This window comes from Etheostoma spectabile, chromosome 12 (assembly GCF_008692095.1).
Source record: "Etheostoma spectabile isolate EspeVRDwgs_2016 chromosome 12, UIUC_Espe_1.0, whole genome shotgun sequence".
Lineage (NCBI taxonomy): Eukaryota > Metazoa > Chordata > Actinopteri > Perciformes > Percidae > Etheostoma > Etheostoma spectabile.
The window spans coordinates 16,112,251-16,129,915 of NC_045744.1; the positions used below are offsets into that span (position 1 = coordinate 16,112,251).

Below are 17,665 nucleotides of genomic sequence, written 5' to 3' on the forward strand. Positions count from 1 at the left end.
TTTTTCAGTGTTTAATTATGTTAAATTCATGCCAGTTAAGGGTACTTAAATAATGGAAAATAAATTAATTATGAACTGTTCATACTGTGAGTTTTGAATTTAAAATGCCATGGAAAAAGTTTGGAGACATCTGTGCATAGTTTACATGCTTTTCTATGCTACCACACCATTCTGATTCATTTTATAATGATGTATAATGATAAAAAACAAGCATCTGCCTCCTTTCTGCTTTAGCTGCTGTGTCAGTTTTACTTTTAATCCCAGCTGTGACTCATCTTGTTTGTATGCAGTGATAGTTTTTTTTCCTGAAACATGTCTCCCTCTCTAAATAGCAGGTTCTCCTCTGCAGAAAAATTAACTTCAGTTTGTTTTTGTCAGTAGCTCTATGTGGAATCTGCCAGATACTGCTGCTCTCAGCTGCCTCGGGAGGGCCATAATTAAAACCATTTGCGGATCAGGTGGAATTCTGGGATTTTGGCCTCACCTCAAAATCCCAAAGCTTGTTATTTTCTCTGTGTCTTTCCTCCAGCCAGAAAGACTGTTACATCAGCCTTCGTTTCCTCTTTTGGTCTCTCGCTCTCTCTCTCTTTTCCATTCCCAGTCCTTCAGAGGAAGAAGAGGTCAGCGACTCACAGTGCTGAATGCATCAAGTCACAGTAGATGTGGAATATTCCCACAGACAGATGGTGTCATAATAACAAGAGAAGAACTTGCAAAAGTAAGTCAAATCCATATTTTTTTATCAAATGCTGCTATTACTGTAACCTCAGTGTCCACGTTGACTTTGAAGGAAGTTTATGTCACTTCAGCTCAGTATAGAGAGTGACATCACACAGGAAAATGCATTTTACGGGTTTAAGAAAAATATTACGGTGAAGAAAGGTGTATTTATTTACATTTTATTTGTGTGGTTTTGAATGGTACCTCAAAAATAGACTGGAAAAAAATGATTCCACTGGAACGTTAGTCAGCGATCATCATGTCAGTTCTCTAGAAATGGAAACTCTGCTGAAAATGCTTTACAGACATGGGTTTTTCCCTCATAATGCAATATACCACAGTAAAACTACATCCTATACACATCACACTGACACAGAATGACACTGTCCACACCAAATCTCTGGTGAACTCACCCCGTGAAAGACGGTAAGTGCAGTTTGTGAACAGTGGCCTAACTTGTAGTAGAGTAGACCAGAGTGTGTTAGAGCCATTTGTCACTGAGACTTCCACCGGGCTTTTACAAGGTAAATAAAATGCAGCTACTGTGGTGGGAGCGAGCAAGGCTCTGGGTTGCAAGGAGATCTGTGTGTACATTAACCACTGTAGGTTTTAGAGCTGTTCAACTCAATTTAACTATTTGTAGCATCTGAAAAATGTAGCACTTGAAATGCAGCACTTATATCATTTAAATGCATTATCTTTTATACCTTTTATAATTCTTTTTTCTAATCATTTCTTAACTCTTATAATGCAATTCTTATTATTTACCGCACACCAGTCTTTTAGCACAGCTTTAAGAGCATGCTATCCTGCATACCTGCACACATATTGTTTGTGTATGTGGCAAAAAAAAACTTTGAATGCTTCAAATCATCTGAAATTTAAATATAAAGCACAGGATTTGCTTGAAACTTTGTTGACATGATATATGAAAACCTAAATAACAGCTGACATTGGATGTGTTTGGCATACAGTAAATTGTACTCCTAAACTCATGCCCTGATCTACTACCTTTTAGGTGTGCGGCTCCTTGAAAAGAGAAGGTCATGAAGGTTCAACAGATCTCACACCATGTTGTGTTCATCCTGCTGGCTGCTGCTGTACAATCTCAAGTCAACCCAGGTATGTTAGGCATTGGTATTTTACATCCATGTTGTTCTTTCTCAAAACAGATAGGGGTTCAATATCTCTCAAGGACACTTTGGTATGATGTGTTGGTTGTTGCAGGGATAACACCTCAACATTTTACTGTTAGTGTAAATGCATGTGACAGTCAGAGAATCAGTGATAGGAGTTTACTGTTATTTGACGTAGGTTAAGTTTTTAATGTGTGATTGAATTATGAGCTGGTCAGTGTCTTGTTTCTTTTGCCTCGAACAATCAACATACAGTTAAAGATGAAAAAATCTGATAAAGACGCACACACAAAAATAATCAAATACAAATCAATCTGATTCTGTGAAAAGTAAATGAAAAAAGAATGAGTTAATTAAGGAATGGATATGTCATATATAAGTTCAAAATAACCTCCTCATATTCCTGAGGGATACACATGTTGACAAGATGGAGGAGGAAAGCTGATTTAGGTGGGTGGGCTTCATGCAAGAATGTAATGTGTGTGCGTGCGTGCGTGAGTGAGTGCGTGCGTGAGTGCATGCGTGAGTGTGTGAGTGCGTGCATGTGTGCATGCGGCCATGTGTGTACGTGGTTTACCTAATGGTCAGACAGCAAATATCCCCAGAACAGGCAGACCTTTCACAAGCAGGGGGCATTCTTGGAAAAAAAAATTGAAAATGTGTAGGCGTAGTTGTAGGCAACACGCACACAAAGACACACACACACACACACACACATACACACATGCACATATATACACACACAAACACACACACGCACACACAAATGCTCTCATTTGACTTTTCCATTTAGAATATTTTCATAGTAAAAGGCTTATTTGTTCTGTTGCTCTCTCAACGTACATGTCAGGCGTTCGGTGTGGGAAGGTGAATAAAACACAGACGTCCCTAAATTGCCAGGTAGAGATGGTAAGAATAAACAGTGACACTCTGGTAGATGTAGTAAGAGTGCAGATGTACAGTGTGGTCACTGGATCATTTTAACACTATAATATGGCATCTGTTACTGCCAAACTTATTTTATTACCAGAGAGTTAATGCCCAGCAGAAGCCAGAGCTATAAAAGTCAAAAATATCTCTCACGTGGCTCTGGTGTAGATTAAGAAAAATTGTGAAAAATAGAGAGCAGGCAGCTCAGAGGCCACTCCCATCTCATTTTGCTCAGACTAGCACCTATACAGTGATGCCTCTGTTTGACTTTAGAGGCCTTGCAGGGCTGCAGGAAGGGAACAGGGGGGAGGGATGAGACTTGACCATTAGTTTACCCTCAACTCCTCACATCCTGCAAAAAAACAAACACAAAAGGATTAAAAAAACCAAAACTCATGGCATCTGAAAGAATACAAGTCTCACACTCGCATGCACAATTCTTTATGTGAGCAGCATGTGTATCATGAGTGTGATGCTTCATGTGTTTGTAGAAATCTGTCGATATCCTCTCGGTATGACCGGTGGGCAGATTCAGGACGAGGACATCTCTGCCTCCAGTCAGTGGTCTGAGTCAACTGCTGCAAGATTTGGAAGGCATGTTTGATGATACATTTATTTTTGCATATCTATATTCAGTTTCATTTGCATATTGAAAACCTGTCATTAGCAAGTTAGAGAGCCTGCAGGGTGTTTACTCAAATGAAATTCCATATGTTATAGTAACTCCTTGTCCTTCTTTAATGATCATCCATAATAAAGTTTTGTTTCTTTTTAAGTGAAAATTCTTCTTCTACTCAACCCAAATTCACCACTTCTTTGGTTTCAAAAGACAACCTTAGAATTGGTGTTGGAAACAGCATTATGTTAAAGTTGATGAAAGAATCTTACCTTAAGGTAAGGTAAGATTTTTTATTATGTTAAAGTTGATGAAAGAATCTTACCTTAAGGTAAGGTAAGATTTTTTATTATGTTAAAGTTGATGAAAGAATCTTAGGTAAGATTCTTTCATCAACTTTAACATAATGCTGTTTCCAACACCAATTCTAAGGTTGTCTTTTGAAACCAAAGTTGTGGTGAATTCAGTAGCTGTTCTTGAGCTTTTGATCAAATCATGTGATATTCATCAGCAGATGGATTGTGCTCCAGCTTGGTACCACCAATGGCATATGAATATAAACAAGTAAAATTTTAGACATTTTGTGTGTTATCACTATGCATTTGTTGCTTTTTGCATGTCATTTCACAACATTTAGTCTCTGTTGACATATGTTGTGACATCGTATAAAGAGAGAGAAACTCTGTGTAGGGATGAGTCAATCAAACCCTGGTGTGATACCAAAAAAAAATTTTAATTGATTATTTGCTCTCATACTGTACATATACTTACCAAACATTTACGTTTACTTCTTTTAACCCAAGCCACAATCTTTTCCTAAACTTCACCAATTAGGTTTGTTTGAATTCAATTGAAAATGGACTAGCTTAAAATGCATAGACCCTCAAAGAAGCTTGGTATTTATACGCCTTCCCATGAGATCATATTGCCAGAACAGCAACTAAATGGACCTTAAGTTGAAATTGTATGGTCAGGAATTAAATTTGAAGCTCAGCATATGTTTCATGAACTGGCTCCATGTTGAATAATTCTAGTGCTGTTTTACCAGCTGTGGTCCAGTAGCAATACAGAGTAGTGGAAGATGTTCTCATGCAAAAATGAATTATACATACCTTCTTCCTCTAGTCATGTTTCAACATCTTTCCCCTTTTAGCTATCTTTTAACTATCATGCTGCTCTTTTGCCTACATGAACTCTTTTCCCTTCCCTTCTCCTCCTGTCTCCTCTCTTCCTCCTTTTCAGACTTGACTTAGACAACGGAGACGGTGACGGGGCCTGGTGTCCTGACATCATGTCAGAGCCGGATGGCCTCAAAGAGTATCTCCAGGTGGACCTGCGTTCACTGCACTTCATTACACTGGTGGGCACCCAAGGTCGCCACGCCGACGGCATGGGTAATGAGTTTGCCCAGCGATACAGGATCAAGTACAGCCGCGACGGCAGCAACTGGATGGGCTGGCATGATAGGAAGGGAAGGCAGGTGAGCGTCTAGATATTACTGTCTGTCATTGTTTCAAATTCCAGACTTGCATGTTTTATTCAATGTAGGTGGACACGTTATCAAGACATCTTAATTGCATCAGGTGCAGTTGAGGGCTGGAGCAAAAACTGCCGTGACATGAGGGCCTCTAGGGACTGGCTTGACTTTGCACATCACAGTATTTACAGTTTTCAAACAGGTAGCTTCATTATATATGTGAATTAAATTAGATGAGGGGATAAAAACACAGACAGTAGTGTTAATAAGTTATAGAAGTTTAACCTAACATCATGACATTAATTCATAATACTTGTTATAATAATTATAACATGGTGGTCAAATGTAACTAAGTATATTTACTCGAGTATTGTACTTGACTTAACATTTCAGGTACTTGTACTTTAGTAAGTATTTACACTTGCAACCTTTACACTTTAACATTTTACCACTGGACTATTTTACTACTGTAGTCTGTTTTTACTACATTTCAGAGGGAAATATATAACCTATATACCAATATATATATACTATATATTACTATACATATTATCTCTAGATTCATTAACAGTGTTCTACTAGTTTGACATATAAGACATATGCTGAGCTCATCAAATTTGTTGCAATGTTATAGATTACAACAATATATGAAAGAGTTCAAATTAGCCCAAGCTGCAAAAATACTATACAAAAACAAAACAAACAAAACAACATAATAAATAGGCTATTTGTATAACACTCACAGGGACAATTTTACTGAACAAAGCAACACATTTTGCTAATAATGATGATGTTTTTTTACTCAAGTAACATTTTCAGTGCAGGACTTTTACTTGGAATTGAGTATTTTTATATCACTGTATTGCTACTTTTACTAAAGTAAAGGATCTGATCTGAAAATTTCCTCCACCACTGGCGAAAGATGGCAAGAAGATGATATCTTCTTTGCAGCAGACAGAATCCGAGTTAATGGAAAATTAAGGAACAGCTGAACTTCAGCGCTGGCATGAGATGAAGGGAACCAATTTATTTACAGATGTGTCGAGGTTTTACATTTGATTTGACGATAACACATATATGCTGACAGGTTTCACTCAGTCAGTGTTATTTGTGTCATCTACTTCTCTTCTGCCAGGTCATTGAAGGGAACAGGAATGCGTATGATGTGGTGCTGAAGGATCTGGAGCCTCCAATCATAGCTCGTTTTGTCCGCTTTATGCCTGTGACAGACCACTCCATGATTGTGTGTATGAGAGTGGAGCTCTACGGCTGTGAATGGCTGGGTTAGTCATTGCTTTCCATTATCCAGAGTGCAACATCTTTACTTGGTGGCATTAGCAGGACCTAGTTTATCTTTTTTTGTACTTTACCAGTTGTAATACTGTCATAATATCTCATAAGCATGCAGTGAGTAAAATCTCTGACCTTTGACCTGCCTCCTGTAGATGGCCTGATGTCTTATAGCATTCCAGATGGGCACCAAATGATCTACAGGGGCCTGGATGTCTACTTTAATGACTCTGTGTATGATGGAGCATCAGCTGATAGGTCTGGATTTTACTGCCACAACTGGGGCTTATTTTGATCATTAGTATCAAAATTATTTTGATCACCCCGTGTGAGTGCAGTTAATAAAACAGATTTAAGATATGATTTTTTAGCTGTCATGAATTTAAAGAAATCTCTGCACTGCTCGATGAATAAATATTGAAGCGCTTGTGTTTTCTTTCTTCATTTCTCCCATCCATCCCTCCACTAGACTGACAAAGGGCCTCGGCCAGCTGACGGATGGCACCTGGGGTCTGGATGATTTTCTCCACAGCCACATATACGCCATGTGGCCAGGGTACGACTACGTGGGCTGGAACAACAAGAGCCTCCCCAAAGGTTATGTGGAGATGATTTTTGAGTTTGACCACGTCCGAAACTTCACATCCATGAAGGTAAGGAGTCAGAATGCAGGGGAGAAATTTACTGAACAGCTTAATCTGCACCCATTTGGTCAAAGGTAGAGAAAAAAAGCACATTTCTTGTGGACATTAACAGGATAAATGACAATTTGCAAGATACAGTTTTTAGTACTTTGCTCATGCTTGCTTTTAGTTATGTATCCCACCTCCACAGGTTCACTGTAATAACATGTTTAGCCGAGGGGTGAGGATGTTCAGACAGGCCACCTGTTACTTCCGGTCAGGATCAGACTGGGAGGCTGACCCGGTGACGTTCAGGCCCAGTGTCGACCGCACGAGCCAAAGCTCCCGTTTTGTCACGGTGTCCCTCGGGGACCGCACAGCCAGCGCCATCAAATGCCGTTTCCACTTCAGTGACGTTTGGATGCTGTTCAGTGAGGTGGCCTTCCAGTCAGGTAAGTCAGTGTCAGTGTTGAATAGGTGACCCATTTTTAGTTTAGTTGTAGTTTATTATTAGGATCCCCATTAGCTAATGTTCCTGAGTTCCAAAAAAAACATTTAATCAGACAATATTAAAACATTTCTTGACACATACATCTTGAAAAAAATAACATAACAACATCTACGTATGAAACAGAATGACAAGGAAACAACCCCCAAAAAAACATTATATTACAGTATGTTGACCACCTCCTTTACCTTATATCCTTCAGTTTTGTCTTTGTCCTTTTCTTTCTCTCAAAGGCTCAGCCGTTTACAACACATCTCTGACTGCTCGCAAACACGGACACCCCACAAACACATTGCCAGGTCAGATAAACCCTTTATGGTTCTTTTTTCAGTGGTAGCCTAGTAGTTTCAGTAAGTAGTGGTTGTTATTTTAGTGAAGTGACCGTCTGGTAGTGGAGAAAAATGCTGAAGGAGGGAGTGCATCCTGGTTTGATTCATGGCTGCTGGGAAGTGATGTGGGGCTAAACAAAACACAGGCTGAGCATAATCCACACAGCCAACCACAAATATAATCCATAACTGTTTTTACTTAGGAGATCACTCAATTTTGAATTTTCTTAATCAAGCTTGTATTGGTGTCGTGGATTTATTACAGTCTGGTGTAGGGAAATGCTCTGTTTGTAGAAGGTTAAACTAAAATGTGTCCTGATTAAACAGTGCCCCCTGCTGATAGCATGAGAAATGACTAATCATTGAAATAAAATGTCACTTGTTGCTGTAGTTGTAATGGGACACGAAGGGGATTATGCAGTGAGAATATATACATAATATATATATATATATATATATATATATATATATATATATATATAGATTGTATATGTATAAAACTTGAGCCGGAATATGAGCTGTGAATGATTAATTCAAATCCACCTCAACTCATAACTTTCATCTGGCTAGGAGATGATCCTACTCATAAATTGGACGACAGCAATACCAGGATCCTGATTGGCTGCTTGGTGGCTATCATCGCCATCCTATTGGCTATCATAATCATCACCCTGTGGAGGCAGGTCTGGCAAAAGATGCTTGAGAAGGTGAGAAGTGTGCTTTTTTTTTCAAGCCATTTTGTATGAGACAAAACAAATCAGTTGTTTATTGTAGTTTTTATAAAACAGCTTTATGACCTGAAATTAACTGCAACAAAATAGGTAATGATCTGGAGAAAAAACATTAAACAATTCTGGTTCATGCATTAAACACTGTGTCACTCCAGGGTTTAAATGAGCTATGGGACATGTAACTCTGTAGGACATAAGCCTATGTACTTTGTTATGTACACAGTGTATTGTTGTTGTTTTGTTTTGTGTGATCTGTAGGTGCAGCTGTTATTTTTTTGTCTGTGTATTTAGCCTGCTTTATGTTCACCTGGGAGTTTGCCTGATGAAGACCTTCTATGTATGGAGTCATAGGAGTGCCATAAAAAAGAATACATCTGTAAAAAATACATATATGGAAATATAAAGAGGAATTAACTAAAAGATTATATAGTAAATAAAAAATGTAGAAATATAAAGACAAATGAGAAAAATATGAAAGAATAATAATGAGCATTTTAATCTATTTTCTAATGTGCTTATTTATTTATTGGTATATATTTATTCATGCATTATATATATTTGTTAATTCCATTTTTGCATATAAATTACTCTGTTTCTTCTGTAAATTATTTTTGTTTTTCATTATTATTTTATAAGTATAAGTTCTTTCCCTTTTGCTTTTGCTTTCTGTCTTTATATTTACACATTTATTTTCTTATTGTTTTACAGATTTATTCTTTTTATGGCACTCCTATGACCCCGTAACCTTGTAGGGCCAAAGGTTCCGCGAATAAAACATTTTGGGGAGTTTGCACATTTCAGTGTGCCGACAACTTCTCTTTTTCCTCAGTCACAAATATTGTTTATATTCAAGTATGTCCTCTTTCTATTTGGCAAATCTGACAGCCAACACTGATGTCCTCTAACAACCATGTAAGAGGAAACTTCTCTCCCAGAATATTTGGCATTAACAAGAACTAACACACTTCAACTCTCACACACTTTCTTCCGCAGGCATCCCGCCGCCTGCTGGATGATGAACTCACAGCTCGTCTTGCAGTCCAGACCCAGGCCTTCTCCTCCCACCACTCCATGTCCAGCGAGAGTGTCTCCACCTCCAACTCCACCTATGAGAGAATCTTCCCCCTCTGCTCCGACTACCAGGAGCCTTCCCGCCTTATCCGGAAACTACCCGAGTTTGCTCAGTCCAATGAACACCTCAGTAAGTTGGTAAAAGCACAATGTATTAAATTCTGCAGAGGTCAGCTGTAGCTGCTGTAGTGTGTGTAACTGTGTGTGCACCACACTAGAACCAAGCACCTCCTGCAGAGCCCTCGCAGCCAGTGGTGCAGACGGTGCCCCCCACTATGCGGAGGCAGACATCATCAGCCTCCAAGAGTCTTCAGACAGCAGCACCTACTCCATCACAGCTGTCGACATGAATCTTTTTGCTGGCACAGATTCATCCATGAGAGAGTTCCCCAGACACAAGCTCACGTTCAAGGAGAAACTGGGAGAGGGCCAGTTTGGAGAAGTATATGTTAACTTTTGTAACTCTAATCTTTGTTGACAATGATTTGGTATTATATTTATATTTATTATTTACAAAAATGATGTTGCTGTGTCTTTATAGTGCTCATTTAAAGATTGAATGAGAGTTATTGCTGTGTGGTGAAGCATCAGTGTGAAATGCAATGATACAGTACAATGTACAGTACATGCTGACAAACAGGCAACACTTAGTGGTATTAAACAGAGTTAAACAGATGGTTTTAAGTAGTGCTAAGGGGATGATGGACTAACAAGGCGCTCTTGTAAAACAGGTTCACTTGTGTGAGGCAGAAGGCATGCAGGACTTTTTGAATGAGGATTTGTCTATAGAGGGAAACAATGAGTCCCCCCTGCTGGTTGCTGTGAAAACACTGCGGGAAGATGCCAACAAGAATGCAAGGTAAAAGCAGGTGGTAACTTTTTTGTTTAATTAAAAAAAGACAACAGTGTACAGTACATTAGTCCCATGCTGATGGTTATTATTCAGTCAATCGTCAATCAAGCGATGAATTACAATTGTTTGTCTCTGCTGTGCTGCAGGAATGATTTTCTGAAGGAGATCCGAATTATGTCTCGCCTGAGGGACCCCAACATTGTTCGTCTGCTGGCGGTGTGTGTGGACACAGACCCACTGTGTATGATCACTGAGTACATGGAAAATGGAGACCTGAACCAGTTCCTCTGCAATCTAAGAATGGAAGAGGCTGCTGATGAAGACAAGACAGAACAAGAGGAAAAAGAGGGGGAGAGTATGGTCAGGTAGGTTCCTATCTTGAAATTAAATTGTAATGATTATCTTGGATGAATATATAGAGCTTATAGAACTAGACATAACATCTATAAGTACACTGTACTTGTGACTTGGATTCTCTTTCATTGTGGTTTCCTCTGTTTTTTAGTTATAGTAAACTCATTGGCATGGCTGTGCAAATTGCATCTGGAATGAAGTACTTGTCCTCTCTCAACTTTGTCCACCGTGATCTGGCGACACGCAATTGTCTGGTGGGTAAGAACTACACCATAAAGATAGCAGATTTCGGCATGAGTCGGAACCTGTATAGAGGGGACTACTACAGGATCCAGGGCCGGGCCGTCCTGCCCATTCGCTGGATGTCCTGGGAGAGCATCCTACTGGTGAGTTTTGTGAACAGCTGGAGACATGTGGAAGAAAACACAAGGAACAAGTGTACTATTTAATAATAATTCAAACAATTATTACAAGAGCACAAACCAGCATCCACATTAGGTTTTTGCTAATTTGTATTTGGATTTAAGTTGTCTTGATCTCTCAGGGTAAATTCACCATGGCCAGTGACGTGTGGGCATTTGGTGTGACTCTGTGGGAGATTCTGACGCTGTGTAAGAAGCAGCCCTACTCCCAGCTCTCTGACGAGCAGGTCATTGAAAATACAGGCGAGTACTTCAGGGACCAGGGAAAGCAGGTGAGCATCACACAGGTTTAGGCTACCCATTTACCAGAGTACAATCTGTTTATGGTCTCATTTATTATCAATCATTGTTTTGTTTGTGGCAATCATAAGTATCCAATATTTTCCATGCACCTGTATCTAACACTGCCAAATTTGCTGAAACACAGCCCTTTTAACCATTAACCCTACATTCATATCTTGTCTCATGCTCCCAGGTGTACCTGCCAAAGCCTCCCTGTTGTCCTGACAGAGTCTACAATGATCTCATGCTGAGCTGCTGGAGTAGGAACGCCAAGCAGAGGCCGAGCTTTCAGGAGATACACACTCAGCTGATGGAGAGCCTGGCATAGCAAATTGAACAGATAATTTCTCTTTCCCATGTACTGCCACTGTACATGTCACATTTGCTCCTTCAATTTGGATTTATTTGGGAATAAATACATCAGAAATCAGAAACAACCTGTCAAATGTAGCCTAACCATTTGTTTTTAGCTGGCGTGCCACAAGGGTGCTGTAAATAATAATATATGAGGAGAAGGTACACACTTGAACAGTGCCTTATGTTTTAGATATACAAATTATCACTGTTCACCCATTAAATTTACTCCTTTTGTGTATTTATTAATTTCTTTTTATTTCCTATGCTATGTCTATTTATAGAGTACTCTATGGTAATCCTAGATTTTAAAATACAATTGTGATTTTTCTTTACATTTTTTATTCTATACATACTACATCTAATTCTATTGCACATTTATGAGATGATGTCTATACAGACGTGTTACCCTTTAGGAATGTTTATATTTTTACTTTTTAAGGGGGAACAAATGGCATAATAATGACTGTTGTCTAAATGAGACAGGTGTTTTTACTCTGCAGCAGTTGACTGACATGTTTTATAAACATGTTTACGTCCTTTTGCAGAAATATGTATGTGTATATTGTTGATTAGTAGCCAGTAAAGACCAAACCAAGTCAAACCAAAGATCCCTGGAAATAAAGACATTTAAAATGTACTACAGTTTGTCAGGTTTGTCACATTTTTTATATTACCACAGGTTAAGATGCCCAACACATAAAGTACTTCAAATTAGCTCCCCTTTACCAGCTGCAACATTAAAATGATGTCAACATGAATGCATGTTAATCCAATAATGCATAATAAAGAGCCTTTTACTTTTGGTAGCTACTTCAAGTAGGCAAAATTTAGATAAAAGTATACTTTTGTACTTCAGTAAGATTTTAAACACAGGGCTTTTACTTGCAACACAGTACTTTTTACACTGCAGTATTGCTATTTTTATTTAAGTAAAAGGTTAGAGTACTGCTTCTAACACTGGTTGTTAGACATAGGCTACAGTTGATGTTCGCAAACAAGTTTTTTTTTTCATTATTTCGTTTTGGAAAATGCAAGACACAATAGAATGACCCTATAACTTATGTTAAATACGCTAAAGACGTCTCACCTTGGTTAACATTAGGAGCCTCTGCTAACACTTTCAACCGTTGCGCTCTTTTATCGCAGGGCCTCTTCGGCCTCCGTAGTGGGAGCTGATTGGCCAGTTGTATGTTGACATCCAATCACACCACGTAGCTGCTCATACACATAGGCTGATTTTATCTGCCGAATCGGGCGATGGGCTGCCACGGTAGATAGACTTTATAACTGCTCTTTGACTTTGTTCTGCTGCCGTTTTTATCTACAGACGCTGCTAGCTCCGGTCAGACATGGAGAAAGTTGTCCTTGTAACCGGCGCGAACAGGTGGGTCAATTGAAACTGCGTTATAACCCTAGTTAGACACCGTTTGTCGTGTTACAAAGTGACATTTCCCACGAGCTGACGTGGAAATGAGTAGGCTACTATGTTACCTAGGCGACAGAAACGTTGTAACGTCACTGACAAATATTTCCTCCTAATGAGAGATGAACTGCTTAAAAATGTGTGATAAACTGACCGCAATGCTTTAAATAGCCTAAATAGTAACGATGACAATAATAAGTACTAAAGGCGCAGGTTTGTTTCAAACCATAGTAACAATGATTAGTTAGGCAGGTAAAAGCTAATGAGTAGAGGTGTGTTTCAAGATGACTCTTGAAGATCTCAATAGTGAGGGGAATGATGGTGGGAGGAAGAGATGTTTCTAGTCTGCCTTTATTATTTCTTCTCCAATCATTCCAAGTCTTCTTTGTTTACTAGTTGATTTACTCACACAGTTTATTTACTCTGTGTTTGTCTGCCGTCTGTGACTTTATTCAGCGGCATTGGCCTGGCCCTGTGTGAAAGGCTGCTGTCTGAAGATAGCCAGCTTCTTCTGTGTCTAGCCTGCAGAAACATGAAGCGGGCCGAGGATGCCCGCTGTGCCCTCCTGACCTCTCACATCAACGCACATATTGACTTACTGCACCTTGATGTGGGCTCTGTGCAGTCAGTGCTCACTGCTGCTCAGGAGCTCAAGTCCAGGTACTCTTTCTAAGATACATTGACGTCACGATGCTGTTGATATACCCATCCTCAGCAATGAATATGGAATTGAGATTGATCCTTGATGCATATTTGTGATTTCCCACAGGTACAACAGGATTGACTTTCTGTATTTAAATGCAGGAATTATGCCCAACCCACAAGTGGACGTCAAAGCTTTGTTCAAGGGTCTGTTCTCCAGGTAAAATCCTTAAGCCAGATCCTAACTTGCTTTGATTTGGGTCTTTCTATTTTTATGGTTTAAAGCTTCAAAACTGTATACTAGTGCAACCTGTCCATTATCCATGTAATAGTGTACCCTCTCACTACAGGAATGTCATCAACATGTTTGCGACAGCAGAGGGTCTCTTGACTCAACAGGACCGCCTCAACTCAGACGGCCTGCAGGAGGTTTTTGCCACCAACCTCTTCGGTCATTTCCTCCTGGTACACCGCAGACTGCTCATATACATGAAATCTAAAAGATGATAACCATTCCATTAATTTGACATAGTGTACATACAGTAGTCCTCAGTATTATATGTTGTTATTTATTATACGCTGCAGCATAGCAAAGTAGTATTATGCATATAGTATGGTATTGCAGATGGCTTTAGTTTGTGCATATGGCATATGCTTCTGCATGTAGATACATTTGTTAAAAAATAAAACTGTTGGGATATATATAATGTATTGCGAAAGAAAGACATGTTTTGGCATAGTACTTTACTACTATAGGCCTGTTGTGAAGAAAAAAAATTGAGAAAATTATGGGTGTCTGTTTTTGGCTATGGCAGTGAGTTGATTACCTGACAAATGAAAATAATGCAAGAGTCATGATGCCCTAGTCTCTGTGGTCCAGATCAGGGAGCTGGAGCCCCTGCTGTGTCCGGGAGGTCAAACGTCCAGGATAGTGTGGACATCCTCGAGTAACGCCCGCCGCTCTGCCTTCAGCATCGAGGACATTCAGCACAGAAATGGGACGGAACCCTACAGCTCCTCCAAGTACGCATCAGACATGCTCAGCCTGGCACTCAACAGACACAAGAACAGCCAGGTTTGTGTATCACACAGTCCGCAGATCACTGGTACAGTAATGACTATTGGCATCCACCTAATTCCAAAATTCAAGTCCTTTGCTAAATCTCACAAGGTTGATGTTTTTAAAGTAGGCCAGTTATTGGTCATGGAAGACTGTAGCCTAGCATAGCTAGACTAATTCACAAATGCTTATGAGTCTGGATGTTTGCGCTGGACGGAGAATGCCAGTTGTGTCAAGTAACTACGTTTATAGTGCTCCTCTGTCAGTCATTGTCTTAGACCCACCCCATGTGAGATAAAGGGTCTTGATTGGCCCGTTTAGGTTCTGGATAGCTGTAAATCTGTTTGAATGGGAGGAGGGCTAGAGCTATCTGTCAGAGCAATGAAACATGAAAAATTAAAGTTTGCAGATTCATCTGGTTTCTAGGACAGGAAGACTGTAATGGGGCAAAGTAACAAGACTTGCAAAACTCTGTCATGAAACAATAGGTACAATTCTGGTCCAAACTAATGTGCTTTTAAGGACAGGTTATTCATTTTCACCGCAGGTTTGCCAATAATGTTCTTTATTAGATCTACTGTATCTTTTGTACCATTTACAAAAGGGTTGCTTTTTGTGAGGTTTTTTTTAATGAACACAAACATGTTTGACAATTCCTTTAGCTCCCTGTTTTCTTGAAAGAAGTTAACAATGTTTTGCAGGCCTGAACAATCTACTCCCACAGCATTCTCAACTTCAGAAAGTAACAGATACTGTACATCAGAAGAAACCTAAACATTCATCTGTTATGTGAAATAACTGTCTTCTTCTCTTTGTGACAGGGGTTGTTTTCCTCTGTAATATGTCCAGGACTGGTGATGACTAATCTGACATATGGGATCCTCCCCTCCTTCTTCTGGACCCTCATCATGCCCATCATGTGGCTGGTGAGTGATCTTTTTATTTTACTCATCTCTGTTAAACATGATTGGAGTTATTATGATACATTTTCTTTCTGTGGGTTACAGATTAGGTTCTTTACGAACACATTTACGCTCACACCATACAACGGAGCAGAGGCGCTGGTATGTTGTCGACCTTTCCTGTTGCTGTCTATATAAAAATCTCTCTCTACAATGAATGCACTGTGAACAGTCCTGCTCTGGCTTTTCACAGCACTGGTTATTTGTTCAAAACCCTGAGTCTCTGGATCCAAGAGCAAAGTATCACAGTTTAACATCAGGACTTGGAAAAAACTACACTCAGCCTCGACAGGTGAGTAACCAGAGACCAATTCTTCCACATACGTTAAACTACTCAAGTCTGCTCTATGTGAAGCTCAGATAACCTGAATTGTAGTATTATAGTCATTCAGATATTCATGAGAGACTGGGTGAGTTGAGAGGCTTTTTATAGAATATTAAGCAGGAAACCTTGAAAAGTTTTAAATCGGAAGATGTGATTAATGCAATCTGCTTTATTTACATTACATTATTTATGTAATGACTTCAGATTTTCTGCCTGTTTTTGTTCCTATTTCAGATGGACATTGATGAACAGATGTCTGAGATCCTCTATTTGAAGCTTCTCGAACTTGAGAAAGTAGTGAGAAGGAAACAGAGTGAGGGGAATGCAGACAAGTAAGCTCATGGACAGTAAGCTAATGGACAGTACCTTAGTAAGATAGAGTAGAAGCGAGTCTTTTAATGGATGGTTTTGCTGTTGCAAATGTGTGCAATTTGTGATGAAGAACAATAAAGGTGCTCTTATTCTTTTCTTGCCAGTTGTACCATTGAATCATATGTCTTTTCTTCAGATTCACGTGCCTTTTTCATATTTACTACAGTAAATGAATTTGGATTATATGTGTTATATCTTGAAAGATTGGTCTTTCACAAACTTACCCTAAAACTTACCTTTGTTTTTACATTTGCATCATGTTGCATCTGTTGCTGCTTTCTTGTTGAAATTTAGATACCACTGCCTGGTGCGTCTTCACCTGATATCTGTATCATGTTTCTTCTACAACAGGCTTCTTACCTTACAAACTTTTCATTAGCTGTATGCGTATTGTCTGGTTTACTGAGGTCATCAGTGGCTTCTTTTACCACAAATGATACCCTAAGATGCATTGTTAACTGAAAGAAATGGCATGGTTACTGCTAAGGTCTGTAGACCAAATGAAGGGTATGAATATATCAGATGTTTGAAATGACATGGTATAGTACAATATTACAATGCGTCCTTTCACGATCTCTTGCTGATATCTTTTTACTGTTATTTTTTTATTTAAACCGCTTTGGGGTAGCGAAAGGCTTTGCTAGCTAAACTTCTTATTACATGAGTTGTGTGTGGCTTTGGCTGTTCCTGACTGACATGCACTGCTTCCAAACTGAATTAGGCAAGGCAAGGCAGCTTTATTTATATAGCACATTTCAGCAACAGGGCAATTCAAAGTGCTTTACACAAAATCAGTTAAAAAAAACAGTTAAAAATAAAAGCAGATAAAAAAACAAGAATAAACAGTTAAAAATAAAATAAAATAAGAGTAAAACTTACAGTGCAGTGTAAGAAATTAAAGATATCTGTCCTTTTGCCTCCTCTGTATGAGGTTGACTGCTGTATTTTCTCATCTGGCAGATAAGAAACAAGCATCTAATATTTTTGTTATAGAAAAATGGAAAAAAATCGAGAAAATATGCATTACAAATATGCATCAGAAGCAATTTTTAAAAGCCATTTCAGAAAGAAATACAGCCATATAACTAATGTTAATCAGGGAACTCCTTAAAGCTTGGCATGTTTTATTACATGCATTCATTGCACCTTTAGCATTTGATTCTGAATGCAGCGATTTTGCGC

At 39.0% G+C, this 17,665-nt stretch overlaps 2 protein-coding genes across 3 annotated transcripts; both read left to right on the forward strand.

Annotated features, from left to right (window-relative positions):
- The first annotated feature begins 547 nt into the window (after positions 1-547).
- On the forward strand, positions 548-12,333 carry ddr2b (discoidin domain receptor tyrosine kinase 2b). Of its 2 annotated transcripts, none has more exons than XM_032530591.1 (17): positions 548-718; positions 1,739-1,842; positions 3,278-3,380; positions 4,645-4,882; positions 6,015-6,162; positions 6,325-6,427; positions 6,639-6,822; positions 7,004-7,244; positions 7,534-7,599; positions 8,185-8,336; positions 9,354-9,561; positions 9,650-9,873; positions 10,163-10,290; positions 10,431-10,649; positions 10,790-11,024; positions 11,183-11,332; positions 11,536-12,333. In XM_032530591.1, the coding sequence occupies exons 2-17, from the start codon at positions 1,767-1,769 to the stop codon at positions 11,668-11,670; spliced, it is 2,610 nt and encodes an 869-aa protein (XP_032386482.1). In that variant the 5' UTR covers positions 548-718; positions 1,739-1,766; the 3' UTR covers positions 11,671-12,333. The 2 variants fall into 2 exon arrangements, with proteins under 2 accessions (XP_032386482.1, XP_032386483.1); XM_032530592.1 differs by having other exon boundaries at positions 8,200-8,336.
- Positions 12,334-12,874: 541 nt separating this feature from the next.
- On the forward strand, positions 12,875-16,592 carry LOC116698600 (3-keto-steroid reductase). The gene is made up of 9 exons (XM_032530602.1): positions 12,875-13,083; positions 13,579-13,782; positions 13,892-13,984; positions 14,115-14,229; positions 14,645-14,839; positions 15,646-15,750; positions 15,832-15,888; positions 15,980-16,078; positions 16,346-16,592. Exons 1-9 carry the CDS (start codon positions 13,049-13,051, stop codon positions 16,445-16,447), a joined length of 1,005 nt encoding a protein of 334 aa, XP_032386493.1. The 5' UTR covers positions 12,875-13,048; the 3' UTR covers positions 16,448-16,592.
- The last annotated feature ends 1,073 nt before the right edge of the window (positions 16,593-17,665 follow it).

Bases quoted from the DNA above. Each gene is read 5' to 3' on its own strand.
- ddr2b (XM_032530591.1), top strand. From the start codon at position 1,767: ATGAAGGTTCAACAGATCTCACACCATGTTGTGTTCATCCTGCTGGCT. The intron at 9,562-9,649 runs GTAAGTTGGTAA...GCACCACACTAG, and splicing joins TCAGTCCAATGAACACCTCA to AACCAAGCACCTCCTGCAGA. The intron at 10,650-10,789 runs GTAGGTTCCTAT...TCTGTTTTTTAG, and splicing joins GAGGGGGAGAGTATGGTCAG to TTATAGTAAACTCATTGGCA.
- LOC116698600 (XM_032530602.1), top strand. From the start codon at position 13,049: ATGGAGAAAGTTGTCCTTGTAACCGGCGCGAACAG. The intron at 13,985-14,114 runs GTAAAATCCTTA...CTCTCACTACAG, and splicing joins TTCAAGGGTCTGTTCTCCAG to GAATGTCATCAACATGTTTG. The intron at 14,230-14,644 runs GTACACCGCAGA...TCTGTGGTCCAG, and splicing joins TCTTCGGTCATTTCCTCCTG to ATCAGGGAGCTGGAGCCCCT.